General features: G+C 41.5%; 1 protein-coding gene across 4 annotated transcripts in view; it reads right to left on the reverse strand.

The window, feature by feature from the left end:
* Positions 1–16,884, reverse strand: part of LOC110506262 (protein strawberry notch homolog 2) — a 117,676-nt gene that overhangs the window by 75,685 nt on the left and 25,107 nt on the right. For all 4 annotated transcript variants that reach the window (XM_036967004.2, XM_036966954.2, XM_036966919.2 and 1 more), the window contains exons 2-3: positions 7,374–7,573; positions 5,378–5,466 (exon numbers count right to left, since the gene is read on the reverse strand). In XM_036967004.2, the coding sequence (XP_036822899.1) occupies positions 5,378–5,466; positions 7,374–7,484 (200 nt within the window). In that variant the 5' untranslated portion in view covers positions 7,485–7,573. The remainder of the gene's footprint in view (positions 1–5,377; positions 5,467–7,373; positions 7,574–16,884) is intronic.

A 16,884-nucleotide genomic window follows, 5' to 3' on the forward strand; every position in this document is an offset into this window, starting at 1 on the left:
GATCCACAAAGGCCATGCTGACCATACTGCCTTTGGCCAGTCAGACTCGCACAGACATACACAGACAACACACACTGGAGATGTACCAAGTCGACTCACACACCATCACAAAGACACTGGAGTGGCACAGCTGTGTGGAGTTGTGTCTCTCTACACTCAGGGCTTCATGCGACTCCCCTCTGACCTTAAGCGAATGGAGGCACTCCACTCTTTCACTTTTGCTCCTTGGAATCACAACCCAGTTCAGTGGAAAAACACCGCTTCACTTCTGCTGCCTGTTGGATATTTTCACTTTCTCACTGAGTCACGGCAGGCAGGGCATGACGGTGACAAAATGAGGAGCGCAACATAGAATGAAATCCTGTGTGAGTTAATGTATACAATGGGGGGATTGAGGGACAAAACTGTCCTCCAACCCAGGCCACAGACAAGCTGGAAGATCGTTGATGGACTTGAGGTTGTTATTTAAAGAGAATGGGAGAGATAAGCAATTGGGAGAGTTGCTGGTGGTCTAAACTTTATGTTTGTCGGTTTCATATGTATATCAAAGCAGGGTGTGAGGGGAATTTAACATGGAGATTCAGGGATGTGATTGGCATAAGATGTGTGGTAAACCTAAAAAAAAAAGCAAGCCAGATATTCTAGGATCAGAAGTCCGGTTTTCCTGATTGGTGTGGAAAATTCACACCTGTAATCGAACATCTTTATTTTAAAGGGTCACCGTCAGCCACAAAGCTGGGGTCACAGTGCAGCATCCTAAAGCTTCCAATTGGCTCGTTCATTCTCCTTCCGCTCCCCTGTAACTATTCCCCAGGTCGTTGCTGTAAATTACAATGGGTTCTCAGTCAATTTACCTGGTAAAATAAGGGTTAAATAAAAATGACAGTGATAATTGCTACCTTGCCAGAAGGTGTCAGCACTAGCAGCATTCCAATAACACAAAGTCAGCCTTTCCCGGATGAGTCAGCTTTATGTAGTGTTACAAAACCCCTCAAATATTTCTATAACCAACTGTGACAAAGGCTATTCCATGTATCGGACTGGTTCAAGCTGGTGTTGCACAATTTAATGTACGTAGGGCAGGCCAAACAGAAAGTGACCCATCTTCCAGTAAATGCTTTATTGACTACCGAGTATCACTTCTGATGCATAACTGTTATTGAATTCTGAGGAGATAAATCGAGTTAAAGTGACAACCTCCGAGTTGTAATAGTTTGGTCAGGACAGTAGGACGTGATAACCAAAAGTGGAATGCAATAATATTCAGAGAAGTCAAACCTACATTGCTCGTCTCGAATTACAGGCTTGTCCAGACAACTATGGATTACAGAGACCCAGATGAAAGGCGTGTTTGATCATCTATAGAATACTAGCATAGAAAGGTTCAGAACATTTGTGAAACATCACAGCAGAAAAATATATGGCAGATAGAAATCAAAACTGGAAGGGCTTCAGAGAAAGATGGGAGAGGTTGACAGTAGCTGACGGCTGGGACTAAAATAAATAAAGTAACTATTGTAAAATATACTGCGTCTGTAAAATGTATATACTATGCATAAACTGGAAGCCTAAGTATTGTTGTCCATTATTTTACTCCAATTAGGGCAGTGGTGGTATAGTTAGGGGTAAATAAAAAATATAAAAAATAAAAAAAACTAACTTTATTATTTTATTTTTAAATGTGTATATATATGTATTTTACAACAAAAATATTGGGAATTGGAAAAGATGCAGACATTACATTGATAGAATCCACAATTTATCTACAATATTAAAGCTGATCTACCCCCTAAAAACATTGAAAAAAATTAAAAATACTAGCATGGGCAGGAAGGGCAAAATAAACCCACTCAAACCACTAACAGGAAGAGTGGGGGGGGGGGGGGGGGGGGGGTAATAACAATATCTTGTTTTCCTAGAAGAGGTTTAATATTTCCTTGTGTGACAAGCCAGCAGAATGTACCAAAAGACATGTGACACAATGATCCTTCCCTGGCCTAACCCTAACCCTCTACTTACCACATCAGGAGCTTTCATTCTGACTTCCAGACAAACCTGACATTCATTTAGCTACTTCAGATTATCAGCTCGTGTCAATCTCCCACTCTGAGTTAACCAGTATGTGCGTCAGTTTGGTTTCAGTTCCATTTACATGAAGGATTACTTTTTAAATAGGTAGCCTGTTTCAATTCACTATGGAATTAACTGAATTGAAACAGAATTAATTCACCACTACTGTACTGCAGACTAGGGCATTAGTCTGAAAGACTGCCAACAATGCAGATACAGTAGACAGAGGAACAGTTTGCATTTAAAATGACCCATACATGTTCCAATACAGCTGCAGGCCTACACCCTAGATATCTACTGCTTTTGAAGTACTGCTGTAAACAGAAGCTCAAGCTGGTGGGTGGCCTGTTTGTCAAAGCATTGATACATGAGATACACTGTGAGACAAAACCACATGGTGACGAAACTGAGGGGGCATGTACAGCCATTTGTTGGATAGCAACCCTTGAATACACACACACACAACCCTGGCTGGATCTCACGCTCATTCAGTGAGCTCTGTATTGTCTACCCAGTCAGCATCTCAATGACATCTTAAAATAGTGTGTGTGTGTGTGTTTTTTTTTTATTTTACCTTTATTTAACTAGGCAAGTCGGTTAAGAAAAAAATCGTATTTTCAATAACGGCCTAGGAACAGTGGGTTAACTGCCATGTTCAGGGGCAGAACGACAGATTTGTACCTTGTCAGCTCGGGGATTCAATCTTGCAACCTTTCGGTTACTAGTCCAACGCTCTAACCACTAGGCTACGCTCAGTGTGTGAGTGAGTGAGAGAGTGGTGAGTAAACAGAGTGTTGGAGACCGACCCATTCACATTTCTGCACAAGACTCTGCTCACACTGAACAGGGATGTGAGGATGAGGCTGAGACTAATTTAATCACTTGTCTTCCAGTGTACCACAGGACTTGATCAACTGTGTGGTAACTAGCAAATCCATTTTAGCTACAGTAAAAAACATCAAATGATATGTCAGTGAGATCAACTCTCTGCACTTAATGACGGCTACAAGGCATCATTCTGATCAGCAGAGCTGAAGACGATACAGTAGATTACATTCCCATTTAGGGTCATTGCAGGTCCACAAATCTGTTATGTCTGACATTGTTATTTGCCTTGTTCTCATGCTATTCATTGGACGTCTGGCTACAATTACAGCAAGAATGACAATGTAATTAGGAGGCAAGCAGGACTAATACAGCTGATAAGTATAGTTGTAGAATCAAATCAACTTTCATTAGCCTAATATTTTATCTAAGTAGGCTACTTCATTAAACCACTCAGGGAAAGGGGGGGGTGATCTGCAACAGAGATGACAGATTAAAGAAGCCACTACCAATGAACTAAAGTCTGAGGAAATGTGAAAACCACAGGTTTTGCAAAGAGGTAGAGCAAACTACATCAACAGTTAACCCACTACAGTCTATTTTATAACAGATTCACTATATGGAACAACAGATCAGCCACCCCAAAAACAATCTCAAGGAAGTTTGTTCTGAAGTATGTGCCCCATGTCTGAGAGATAAGAAAGATCAGGATTTATTTTAACGTGTATTTAACCCCTTATTTGTGGCACTAAACAGTCTCCATATATTTGTTCAATTTTATGATAAGACCACTTTAGCTGTCACCTTTCACCGCAGATGCGGAAGTGCGGATGCAGGGGATTGAGACGAATCCAATGCAAAAACTGATCTCTAGCTTAAACTGACGGATTTTATTGTGGGTTATTTATTTATTTTTTCCTTCGGGGGCTCGGATATCGACTCTACAGGGTTAAATCAAAAGTTGGTAGGGATTTGAGGTTTGGGTTACATATAGTCTCTTTGCCATGTGCTACATGGGAAAACTGAATGGAGAAAATGCTTTAAAAAGCATTGAACTAACTAACCTGACCCTGTTAAACCAGATGAAAACATGTGTACACAACAGGTACATAGATAGGCCTTTCTGGGCATACAATTGCCAGTGTGTGCGAGATGGAGGTAAGAGTTAGAAGCTCTTATGTGTGTGTGCGCATGTGCTGTGGTGTGCGTCTGAGAGGTGAGGGTTAGGGGGCAGTGTGAGAAACACATCTCAGTTGACTGGGAGGCCAGGGAACAGCCCCAGCTGCCAGATGCAGAGATAACCTCCACCCTCTACAGCGAGTGTGACGCCAGCCAGCCAGCCAGGCATGCAACGTTCCACGGGAAATTAAGGAGACGTAATAAGGAACTGAAGCCCACCCCCACATTTTAAGACTGGCACTTACAGGACAACCTACATAAGACTCATTACACACTAGTACCTTGACTGGTGCTTTATTGTCATGGTACTTTTGAATTATTATTTGCATTTAATAAACCAGAGTCCAACGTAAACTTTGCTTTCTCACTGGCCCAGTTGGCCAAAAATCTACTGGCCCAAACAGGATTTCTACTGGCCTGGACATGGTGTAGTTTTTAAATGCATTGGGGTCGTGCAGGGCTTATAGGTTGGCATGACCTCGCTCTATACATTCAGCTATTAATAGGGAAAAAAAGTTGTAGTTGTTGTTTTGGCTCTGTACTCCAGAAATGTACTCCAGGAATGATACAATGACTATGATGTTAAAGTGCAGACTGTCAGCTTTAATTTGAGGGTATTTTTATCCATATCGGGTGAAACGTTTAGTAATTACAGATTTTTTGGGTACATAATCCCCCCATTTTAGGACACCAAAAGTATTGGCACAAATTAACTTGTGTAATAAAAGTAGTCAAGTTTAGTATTTTGTCCTAGCACACAATGACTACATCAAGCTTGTGACTCTACACACCTGTTGAAAGCATTTGATGTTTGTTTTAGTTGTGTTTCAGACTATTTTGTGCCCAATAGAAATGAATGGTAAATAATGTAGTGTGTCATTTGAGTCCCCTATATTGTAAATGAAAATATAATGTTTCTAAACACATACATTAATATAGATGCTACCATGATTATGAATAATCCTGAATAAATTGTGAGTGAGAAAGTTACTCACAAATATCATACCCCCCAACTTTCTCACTCATCATCATTCACGATTAATTCAGGATTATGCGTATTCATAGTAGAATCCACAATGTAGTAGTGTCATTTTATGTAATTCTGTCCTTCGGCTGTAATTATCTATTAATGTTATATATTATGTCATGTTTTATATTTAGTTTGGACCTCAGGAAGAGTAGCTGCAGCTTTGGCTGTAGCTAATGGGGATCTGAGTAAAATTCATTAAAAAAATACTAAATACACATCACAAGTAAAACAGCAGAGGGGAGGGTGAGGTATGAGAAGTGATTGGTTACTTACTGGTTTCCAGATTGCATAGGGCAGTGTGCGTTGTAGCCTCCTGACTGCTGTGAAAATGATGCCCAGGAACCAGAGGGATACAGATAACTCTGAAACAGAGTAGATAAAAGGTTCATTAGTATACCATGCCTAACAAGACTCAAACACTATATGTGACTGGATATCATATGGTCAAAAATGCTTTGTATTTATATTGTCAAATTACTTGGGCAGGAATCATATAACAAAAGATCTCTGCATTCATGAAGAGGGGGGGTACACTTTTCCCCAAAATGACATTTGTGAAAACTTGTGCACAAATTATATTTAAAAAAAATCACCAGCCATTTCACAGGTAACCATTTAGGTTGTCTTTGTTCCTCTGGGTCATTCCTCATGAGGGGCCACATACCCAATTGTATAACTCATTTCATGCCATTCTAATTTTGCCATGGGGCGGATATTTTTTGGAAGAGTTTTACACATAATTTCCTACAATTCTATTAATTTTCCATTAGGTGGAAAACAATGTTTGCAGATTTGAAAATGATATGAGTGAGAGTGACTAACAAAATTGGTTGGTAATTTGACAATGATTACTGCTAGAATAACTTACCAAACTTAAATATGTTAGCTGGCATGGGCTAATTGAGTGACTGCAAGGGGCTGACATAATAGAACAACTGCTGATACAAACTACATTTGAAATTGCACCTTGTGTATTCTACTATCCCAAATCTCAACTTAATGTTGGTACTAGTTAATACATGAACGAGTATCAGCCTGGGAAATGTTGACCCTCATCAGACCCAGTATCGGTCGAGATAACTGTGTCAGCACAAAGACGTCACCGTCCCACCACAGATGTCAAGTCTAACGCATGACTGCCATTGTTAGTGTTCCAGGTCCTTCTCAAATTGCAGGGGTCACATTAGCCTTCAGAAATGGAGACCATAAAAAACATTTCACCTGTGATTTATATTAAAAGTCAGTGTTTTTTTGCTTCAATAGAGTGATCAGGCCCATGTAATTACAGTTTTCCTTCACACAAAATACATTATTGCAACACATTAGTCAAAAAATAGCTTAATTTTCATCAGAGGACAACATAAGTGCAACGCTATTTGGCTAGCAGCCAAACGTAAATTAGCTTATAATGGAAAGGCAAGGTCTTTCTTGCGAAAATGATGCATGCCGATGTTTATCATATTATTATTATTTTTTACCAGCTACATTTTCTAATGTCTTACATTTTACAGGAAAAACTTACACAGAAAATTACTGAAGAAAAGTACAGAAGAAAAAGTACACATAGAATGCCGTTCGCGAATGCGGGAATTTTATTGGTCTGACGAACAAAGATTTCTCATCCGAATGGAGAAGTGCAACTGAAGCACAACATTTGTCAGAACGCGAGCAGAAATGACAATAAGAAGCATTTCAGATCTGTGTTTACAAAACACAGCAAGATATTTATGTTTTATTAAAAATGTTCTGTGTGAAAAATGCAGAATTCTGCATTAACGTGACCCCTGAGTTGAAGTGTCCTTAACCACCATGAGTTATTATCAGGCTAGGGGAGAGAAGCACCTGATCTGTTTAACTAGTTGCGGGTCTTTGTTGACTCTTTGCTGAGTACTTCTTGCTTAGATAGGGAGGGAGATTCAATAGACTGAGGGCACATCCTGCATGTAAATATAACCGACGTAACATTCCCTTCCCTAACCTTTAACATTAGTGGCTAGGGAGGAAATGTAACCTGGCCCCTTGGTTTCTGACAGTCAGCCCCCCCTGTAGGCCAGCCCAGAGGCCCGGAGGTAGAGGGGCCAGTGGAGATCCAGAGATAGAGTTCTGCATGCCGTTAGCCATGCTAACAAAATGTTTGATGACAATAAACATTATTATTTGCATATGTAGCCTTTTAATATTAGCATATTATGTAGCCACATTTTCCTGGAAATTTGAGTTGACCAAAATGGGTGGATGTGTAAATGTGTGTAGTGTGCAACCGACATACCTCCATATTGGAAGAGGCAACTTCGAAAATGCTGCTGTCCAGCTGTGGCCCCTCTGGGTGCAGGTAGTTCTCCCCGTCCATGGCCGGTGAGGGTGATGGGAGGCTGGGCATCAGGTTGCAGGCTGACACATGACCTTTGACCTTCACGTACGTATGCTGGCTGTGTCCTACAGAGCTTATACCAAGGCCCACTCCATCCCCTGGAGAGCGAGAGAAAGAGACATAGAATTTGAATAGCTTGAATTAAACCCCTAACTATTCACGTGGTAGCGCGTCATGTTATTCATCCAGTAGTGTAGTCTAATATAACTGTGTAAAACCTGTACTGTTGTTTTGAAGCAGTAGAATATACATACCGTTTTACCTAAAGTAAAATAACCTAATTGCATAATGGTTTTGGGTGCTGTAACACCAAGTAGACTAAAGCAAATGGGTCCTGTCAATCAGGAATGATGAGCTAAGACAAGTCTGTACAAAGGCTGCAGTTTTTAAACAAAGATAATGCATGAACGTCACTATGACAGGTTTGATTACGTCGGACTAAAATGCGTAACAGGGTTTGTAGTGAAACCAGCATGGTGAAACTGTGTGGGATGGCAACAACGTCATCTGGGGAATATCACTCAAATTACATCCAGATTGACAAACAATCACTTACTTGAAGTTCCAAACAAAATAAATGTCAGATCAATCAAATAACAGCCTACTGCTTATTATGCATTGAAACATCTTAACGTTGCAAATCATAGGATAGCCCAATTTAAATCATGAGTTTGTCTGTAAATGTAGTGGGATGTCAGTCTTCTTCGCACACTGCTACATTCATTTGCTGCATTCACAGCTCAATTGTAATTGGAAGTAGCTCATTGTTCCTGATTGACAGGACCCATTTGCTTTATGCCTTCTGACATCACAGCAAATTCCACATGCAATGCTATTAAATTCACAGCTCTCAATGAGCTAGGAAGAGAAGCGGAAGAGTTGCTGCTGCCTTGGCAACAGCTAATGGGGATCCTAATAAAATAGTAAATACTAGCTGTAGACAGAGGGGGTTGAGAGAAGATGGCAGGTGCTGTATGTTCCTGGACAGCTAGTTAGTGAGCCTACTGGAGAGGAAGCTTAGAGGACTCCCAGTCCCACCACCTACATCTCCACCAAGTTTGATCAGATGATCAAAAGAGGCTCCACACACCACCATGACCGATTGGCTGAATAACCTCAATCGCACTCCCTCCTGAAGGAGAAACAGTCAGATATGCATATCAAATAGGCACATAAAAGCCTGCACGCCAGGCTACATTGCTTCTATACCACTATCTGGAGCAATAGAAAGCTAGTGTGAGGGCTTGTTGTTTCTTTAACATGCTCTTTCCCCCACCTCTCTCACTAATCAAACTCTTCCCTCCCTCCCTCCTCACCAGCACACAAAGAACAGACCTGTCCACCTGCACCAGGGGGCATAGCCAAAAGTCTAATGGAGTTCATATGAGGGTTTCAATAAGCAGTCCTTTGTACTACAGCATGACCTAGAATGGCAGGCTCCTCCCCAGGGTGTGTGGATGCTGACACTTAAGTCGTTTTTCTAACCACAGGACCTGACCAGGTAAAACTGTACTCACGGTCATAGTTGTAGGCTATAGCTCCATCTATGGTCCAGAAAAACAGCTGGCCCTACTAACAATTTGGAAACCATATTAGGTGTAGGCGTAGTCAAACCTGGTAAAGAACAGATACATGAGAGGAGTGTGCATGTGTTTGTGTGAGAGTGGTGTGAAGGAGATATGCGGCTGTGAATCCCACAATCACAGGCAGGTGATGACCTAATCAGTGTGACAAACACAACAGTCCATCTCTCTTCATTAATCCCCAATTCGCTCTCTCTCTCTCCTTCATTCTCTCTCACCATCTCAGGAGCGTTGAGATTTATTCCCAGCATCCCTGGGCCTTTTCCCGCTTTCCCTCCAGTCGATCAACCATCCCCCATATCACCGGCAGCAGTTCATGTCTCCTAGCAACCAAGAAAGTCTCCCTCTTTAGCAGCCCAGTGTCTGAGGACAATAAATACTGATAATTATTGGGTTCCCAGATGTTCTCTTCCTGTAAGGCCTATTATCAATACAGGAAAACAGGAAAAACTTCCTGCCACTGAGGGAGGGAGAGAGAAGGGCGGGAGGCTAACAATGTAACTAGTGTTTCATTCACTCAGCAAAACACACACAAGGAAAGCATTTACTATACCTCCATGGATTATTTAAAAGCTTCTGGCCTATTTTGAAATATATAATGCTTTTCACAAGTACAGGGGGATGGGTTCTAGGGTGAGGAGGGGGTCCCATTTGTAAGACAGTAACGCAAAAACCCAGATGTTTTGTATTAAACAGTTTAAACTTAAAGCCTATTGTAGAGTAGTAGATAGGGAGGGGGTTCATTTCACAGTCACAGGAGTGAGAATACAGTGTAATATTGTCATTGCTTCAGAGTAGGGATGTTAACCTTTAAATCGGTTAGCTGGTTCGAAAAAAAATACACTTGACCAGTCATGCTTAAAAATCGTTAATTTGCATAATTTAGTGGAATTAAATTGGCGCGTGTGTATTTTGGTAGTCGTGCATCTTATTTATCCCACGGGCACAGCATACAAAGTCTAGTTTGTGGAGCGGAATAGCCCATCACCTGTCACACAGCGCGAGAGCAGCGCCTCAAAAAACTGGTACTGGAGTGAAACGCTTTCTGTAAACCCAGTCATCGCGCAACAAATAACGATTAAAAAGAGCCATTTTTATTTGTCAATCTCAACTCGTAATTAAAGCACACCTCCCATTCGCCATTCGAGTGCATAACCGATAGTCAACCGTAGGTAGGCTATCAGCGTGTCACCCACCTCTTTACAATGTGAGCTTGAGGCGGTATAAATTGTTTGAAACCTGAACGTTTTACTTGACTTCAAATAATGAGATACGTTTTACCTTGCTTCAAAGAAGCAAAAATCCACCCATAGAAAATAGGTAATTATTGTATTATTTTATTGGTTTTCATATGAACTTTCTTTCGTTGTCCAGAAGCCAAAAGGCACAATCATAGTCATATTAGAAACCAATCCTAGTTGTTGCTATTAGATTCCCTCTCCTAAATGTATATTGTATCTCAAACCCATGGAATCGCTCACATTAGGTGTGCTGTTTTAGAACTGTTTTCCCGTGAATTGCATTTTGGAAAATGTTTGAAAAATGTGTTTTATTTGCTGCTTCATTACAGGAGTTGCATGTTCAATAATATAGCCTTTTGACATGAAAACGATAGGCTTGCTAATGTTGCATGTTTCCATTAAGCTCTTGATGAAAAAGGTATGTTCCTTGTATGCTTGCATAGTATCAGAGAGGAAGAGGCAAAGCGAGAGTTTCACAATCGCTAATAAATGTGTATATATATATATGTATATATATATTATTTTAAAAATACAGTTTGTTGACCTGTTGATGAGGGTTGGTTAGTCGGCAACAAATTGACCGATGTCCATCCCTACTTCAGAGACTGGTGCTGGTTGGTCTTGCGACCCCCTCTCTTAGCCTCCCGACTGGGTGGCCTGACATATTATAATCCAAGGGGGTGAGGTGCAGATTATTTCATGCCCCTGCATTTTATAAATCTAGCCTTGATGAAATAATTCAAGACCTTTAAGAGGGCTGAAGTACAAGTTATGACCTACATTACAACATATTAGGTATTGATTATGAACAAACATCACATTTTGTTGTAACATTGTATTTTCCACAGCCGTTTCCCCATTTTGCTGAGTGCCAGCTAGCCAAACCACCAGTCTTCCTGTCGTCTCTCATTCTAAATAGGCACTCAGCCTGCCAGCTGAAACACATGGAAGTCATCCAGGGAAGTGTGACTCCCTTAATCTGCTAAATCACAGCTAAGCGCTCACGAGGACCACCATCCTTCCACACAGGAGGGGAACAACAGCCTCTTCCTCTGTGGCAGTGCTAGCTCAGCCTGGGTCAGGGGCCGGGCAGAGCTGAGTCCACACAGCCAGGAGGGAGGGGAGAGAGCCAGGCAAGGCTGACTATGGAGCGTTATGGCAGGGTATTTTCTTACCATCTATAATGCTAAAGTTGCCTAATTAAATGCCAATCTAAGGTCATTCAGTTTTGCATTCATGTGTTAAGGTTACGATTTGTAAAGGGTAAACTGATAGTTGGTCTGGCCTGTGCCCAAGGGCAACTACTGCCCGGAGTGGTATGGGAACATGCCCCAGGTTAGTGGTGTCATCTCTACCACCCTGTTCGCAGGCCTCCACCTCTTCACCCCTCGTGTGATCCATCACTCTTTAAAAACACTTGTCTTTTCTTCCCTTGCTCCTCAAGCCTGGCATTAATCCTACTTAAGGCAGAGAGTAAATCCCTTAATGAAGATGAAGTGGGGCTGTCCATTAACTACGCTCTCAAGTTCAGGGTATCCTGGCAGCAAGGGTGACACACACACAGGGTTGCAAGAGGTTTCATATGAATGAAAGGCAGACCAAACCTTTTACATCTGTTCCCGTTGAACAGAGATACCATCTCAGACCTCACGATTGACAACACTTCTTCCCACCTTTATGTGGATCCCAGGAAGAGTAGCTGCTGCATGCCCAGTAGCTAATGGGGATCCTAATAAACAAAGTCACTCACTTATGTCCTCACCTATTAAATGTCTGATTTCAATAAGATTATAGAGCCATGCTACATTACATTAAACCAGTGGGTTGGTGGTTATGACAGTTTGGCATACCATGCTGGATTAATTAGCCAAATGATTTTGAAAAATGCCTAAAAAGGAACAGGTTACTTCCCTCAGAAACACTCTTGTCATTCAAAACAGTGAATTATTAAATCAGGTATTTTTCAACACGCCATTATCCATTGAGCGGCACTGACGCACAGAGAGGATGTGTGGACAGTTCGGTGACAAGGGAGGAAATGACAAAGAAAAATGATCAAATGACTGAGTAACCAAATCTGCAGTGCTATCAAACAGGAGGGAGATAGAAACAGTGTTTTAAGAGCTTGCTGTATTGTTAGAGTTTCTGAATCCATTCATATATTATTCATGCTGCACATGATTAGAAGCAACATTGGAATTAGTCTGAACACCAAAAACCAACAGAGGAAGTGACAATGCTTTTGTAACCAATTTACATTCAAGGGACATTATATCCATAATGAAGCATTTTCACACTTTGTTCCAAATTGGACAGAATCATCACATATTGCCATGCACAATGTTAGAATTGCTGCAGCAAAATATCACAAGGGATTGAGTGAGTCACATAAGTCACATTAAAATGAAACCCAGAAAGGCCAATTCGCCATATGAGAGCTCATGATGAATATTATTAGCCTAATGACAATCTCCAGCTGTATGAGACATGTGATTTATCAACATGAGGGTGAATATTACAGGGAAGAAATGACTCAGAATGAGTCTTTTGTTGTGTTGAAAAGGAGAGGGGGAGAATGAGAACCACCAACAGTGGCTTGCTGACACCAGAGCCCCACTATCCACCAGTTCAACAGATCTAGATCAAAGCCAGGTAACATCAGAGGAAATGGATCCACTTATCTGGTCTCTTCTAGGTGGCCTATATATGTAGTGGGAAATTGGGACTAGGGTGTCATTTGAGATTACACCCGATTCACTCTGATTAGTCTCTAAAATGGTTCACTCACACTGCATTCAATAAACCTAGATAATAAAATGTAAGCTAACACCCATGCCCTCTGTCCTGCAATACAACAGAAAACTGACATAACTTACTCAAACATGATTGTAGCCAACTGTGTGTCAGGTGGTTTATTCCTCTTCAATGTGTCTGTTTTATAATTCGAGCACAAGCAGCATCATTCTAGGGATGAATCCTGGCTCTCGGTCTGATCAAGAGTAAGCCTGGCCGGGTGAGTGTGTTCAGGCTGTAGTGTCAAGTGCTGCTTGCCTCTCACCCAGCCTGACCCTGCCTGATGCTGTGGATTTGATGCTGAAGACTGGCTCCCAAAACCCAAACAAACGCCAGCCAATCCCTTCTCGTTGTGTGAATAAGTGAGCATGGGGCAGAGCAGAACAAAATGGGCTCGGCTGGAGGCATTAGACCATATACTCAGCGGACCTGCAGGCTGGCGGAGATGATTCATACAAACTGACCCAGTTCTAAGTATATGTGTACAGTGGGCTTGTGCCAGCTCAGCTGTGGACTTCCACAGCAGAGACTCCTATTACACACCTGATCATCAACAGGACCAGACTACCGCATCAAGCCAGTGAATGAGGCTGGCTCCATTGTGTGTGGTTTAGACTGGAGGGAGAGTGTATAATGGTTGGGTAACCAGGGAACAGGCTTGTGGACTCCTGTGTGGGAAACCGAGTCTAACCCCCAGTGCTAGAACACCTAACCATTAGGAAAGGAATGCAATGTCAGGGTTTTTTCTGCATAAAAGTTTTTTTTCCTTCTTTTTTTCAACCGCCTAAGACAAAATACGTTTTCTGGATTGAAAAACGCTTAGTATAAACTTAAACGACTAAAATCAGACAAAATATGTAGAAAAGATAATGGGCCGATACATTTGTAGTCGGAAATTTACATACACCTTAGCCAAATACATTTATACTCAGTTTTCACAATTCCTAACATTTAATCCTAGTAAAAATTAACTGTCTCACGTCAGTTAAGATCACCACTTTATTTTAAGAATGTGAAATGTCAGAATAATAGTAGAGAGAATTATTTATTTCAGCTTTAATTTCTTTCATCTCATTCCTAGTGGATCAGAAGTTGACATACCCTCAATTAGTATTCGGTATGATTGCCTTCAAAATGTTTAACTTGGGTAAAGTGTTATGGGTAGCCTTCCACAAGATTCCCACAAAAAGTTGGGTGAATTTTGGCCCATTCCTCCTGACAGAGCTGGTCTAACTGGGTCAGGTTTGTAGGCCTCCTTGCTCGCACACGTTTCTCAGTTCTGCCCACAAATTTTTGATAGGATTGGAGGTCAGGGCTTTGTGATGGCCACTCAAATACCTCGACTTTGTTGTCCTTAAGCCATTTTGCCACAACTGTGGAAGTATGCTTGGGGTCATTGTCCATTTGGAAGACCCATTTGCGACTAAGCTTTAACTTCCTGACTAATGTCTCGAGATGTTGCTTCAATATATCCACGTAATTTTCCATCCTCATGAAGCCATCTATTTTGTGAAGTGCACCAGTTCCTCCTGCAACAAAGCAACCCCACAACATAATGCTGCCACCCCCGTGCTTCACGGTTGGGATGGTGTTCTTCAGCTTGCAAGCTTGTTTTGTTTTCCTCCAAACATAACAATGGTCATTATAGCCAAACAGTTCTATTTTAGTTTCATCAGACCATAGGACATTTCTCCAAAAAGTACGATCTTTGTCCCCATGTGCAGTTGCAAACCGTAGTCTGGCTTTTTTATGTTGGTTTTGGAGCAGTGGCTTCTTCCTTGCTGAGCGGCCTTTCAGGTTATGTGGATATAGACACTTTTGTACCCGTTTCCAGCAGCATCTTCACAAGGCCCTTTGCTGTTGTTCACCAAAGTACGTTCATCTCTAGGAGACAGAACGCATCTCCTTCCTGAGCAGTATGATGGCTGAGTGGTCCCATGGTGTTTATACTTGCGTTCTATTGTTTGTACAGATGAACGTGGTACCTTCAGGCATTTGGAAATTGCTCCTTGTGGAGGTTTACAATTGTTTTTCTGAGGTCTTAGCTGATTTTTTTTATTTTCCCATGATGTCAAGCAAAGAGGCACTAAGTTTGAAGGTAGGCCTTGAAATACATCCACAGGTACTCCTCCAATTGACTCAAATTATGTCTATTAGCCTATCAGAAGCTTCTAAAGCCATTACATAATTTTCTGGATTTTTCAAGCTGTTTAAAGGCACAGTCAACTTAGTGTATGTAAACTTCTGACCCACTGGAATTGTGATACAGTGAATTATAAGTTAAATAATCTGTCTGTAAACAATTGTTGGAAAAATTACTTGTGTCATGCACACAGTAGATGTCCTAACCGACTTGTAAAAACTATAGTTTGTTAACAAGAAATGTGTGGAGTGGTCGAAAAACAAGTTTTAATGACTCCAACCTAAAGTGTATGTAAACTTACGACTTCAACTGTATGTTAACAATTCTGAGTAATGAATTCAAGAGCATTGATTTTGTTTTGTTTGAGCAGAAGAACGTAGTATTAGGAAATTTGCTTTAAAACTACAACATTTTCTCTCTGCTCCATGATGAGCTGCCAAGATGGGGGCCTCAAATTCTCTTGCCCGGGGCCTGAACCAAATCCAGCCGTGCAGACGATCCTGCCACGCCCCTGCCACACTCACCACCTAAAGCCCATTTTTATCCAGAAAAAAACCTGTGTGTTTCAACCAGCCCAGAACTCTCTCCCCCCCCCCAGGCTTCAACACCTCCCCCTCTACAACCCCACTGCCTGTCTAAGATTCTAAAATGGTGCTTCTCTTTTATGAATAATGTTGCACGGTATGCCGAAACGTCTGTACCTTTTAAATTATAGAACAAGAAAAAACTGTTTGGTACTAGAATTGTTAATACTTTTGGTACTTCTGTCAAATGTGTCTTACGGATCAAGGCTATCATCACAGCCGATGTGCGAGTGCACCGTGCCTACTCAACTTAGCCAGCGCTAGGAGTCTGGACTAAATCATGTTAGCTTCACTTAGCCTGCACTAGGAGTTTGGGATGCATCATGTTAGCTCCACTTAGCCAGCGCTAGGAGTCTGGGATGCATCATGTTAGCTTCACTTAGCCTGCACTAGGAGTTTGGGATGCATCATGTTAGCTCCACTTAGCCAGCGCTAGTAGTCTGGGCTGCATTATGTTAGCTCCACTTCGCTAGCTCTAGGAGTCTGGGATGCATCATGTTAGCTCTACTTAGCCTGCGCTAGGAGTCTGGGCTGCATTATGTTAGCTCCACATAGCCAGCGCTAGGAGTCTAGGCTGCATCATGTTAGCTCCCCATTCAAGCTGCACATTAGTTGACACACTTGAATAATAAAACATGGCATGTAGAAATGTTGAAACTGTTCGCAAAACAATGTCCATTCAGGCTAGAACACTTTACAATGCAAGAAGATACCGGTAACTTCCAGCTTTGTAGCTCAACTTTCCTTGCTATGCTAGCTGACAGTGAAAGCTAACATCAATTGACTACCCTAGTACTTTGTTTGTGATAATATGCAAACCATAACACAAAATAGGCTGATATCAAATCTGATTGTCACCAAAACATTATTAATTCACTTAAATCTGTCTCTCTCACATCTTTCCCAAAGATGACCTAATGCTCAGCGATCAGAAGGTGTGAGTAAGGGCTCCTGACGGGCCACTCCCCTCCTGCCTCATGAATGATGTCATTACTGGTTAAAGAGACAGTGCACACTTTCACAAAATAAGCTACTTCTATGCAAATGTTGGATCAGTACAATAAA

The sequence above is a fragment of the Oncorhynchus mykiss genome, chromosome 1 (genome assembly GCF_057628025.1).
Source record: "Oncorhynchus mykiss isolate SJ-2025 chromosome 1, ASM5762802v1, whole genome shotgun sequence".
Lineage (NCBI taxonomy): Eukaryota > Metazoa > Chordata > Actinopteri > Salmoniformes > Salmonidae > Oncorhynchus > Oncorhynchus mykiss.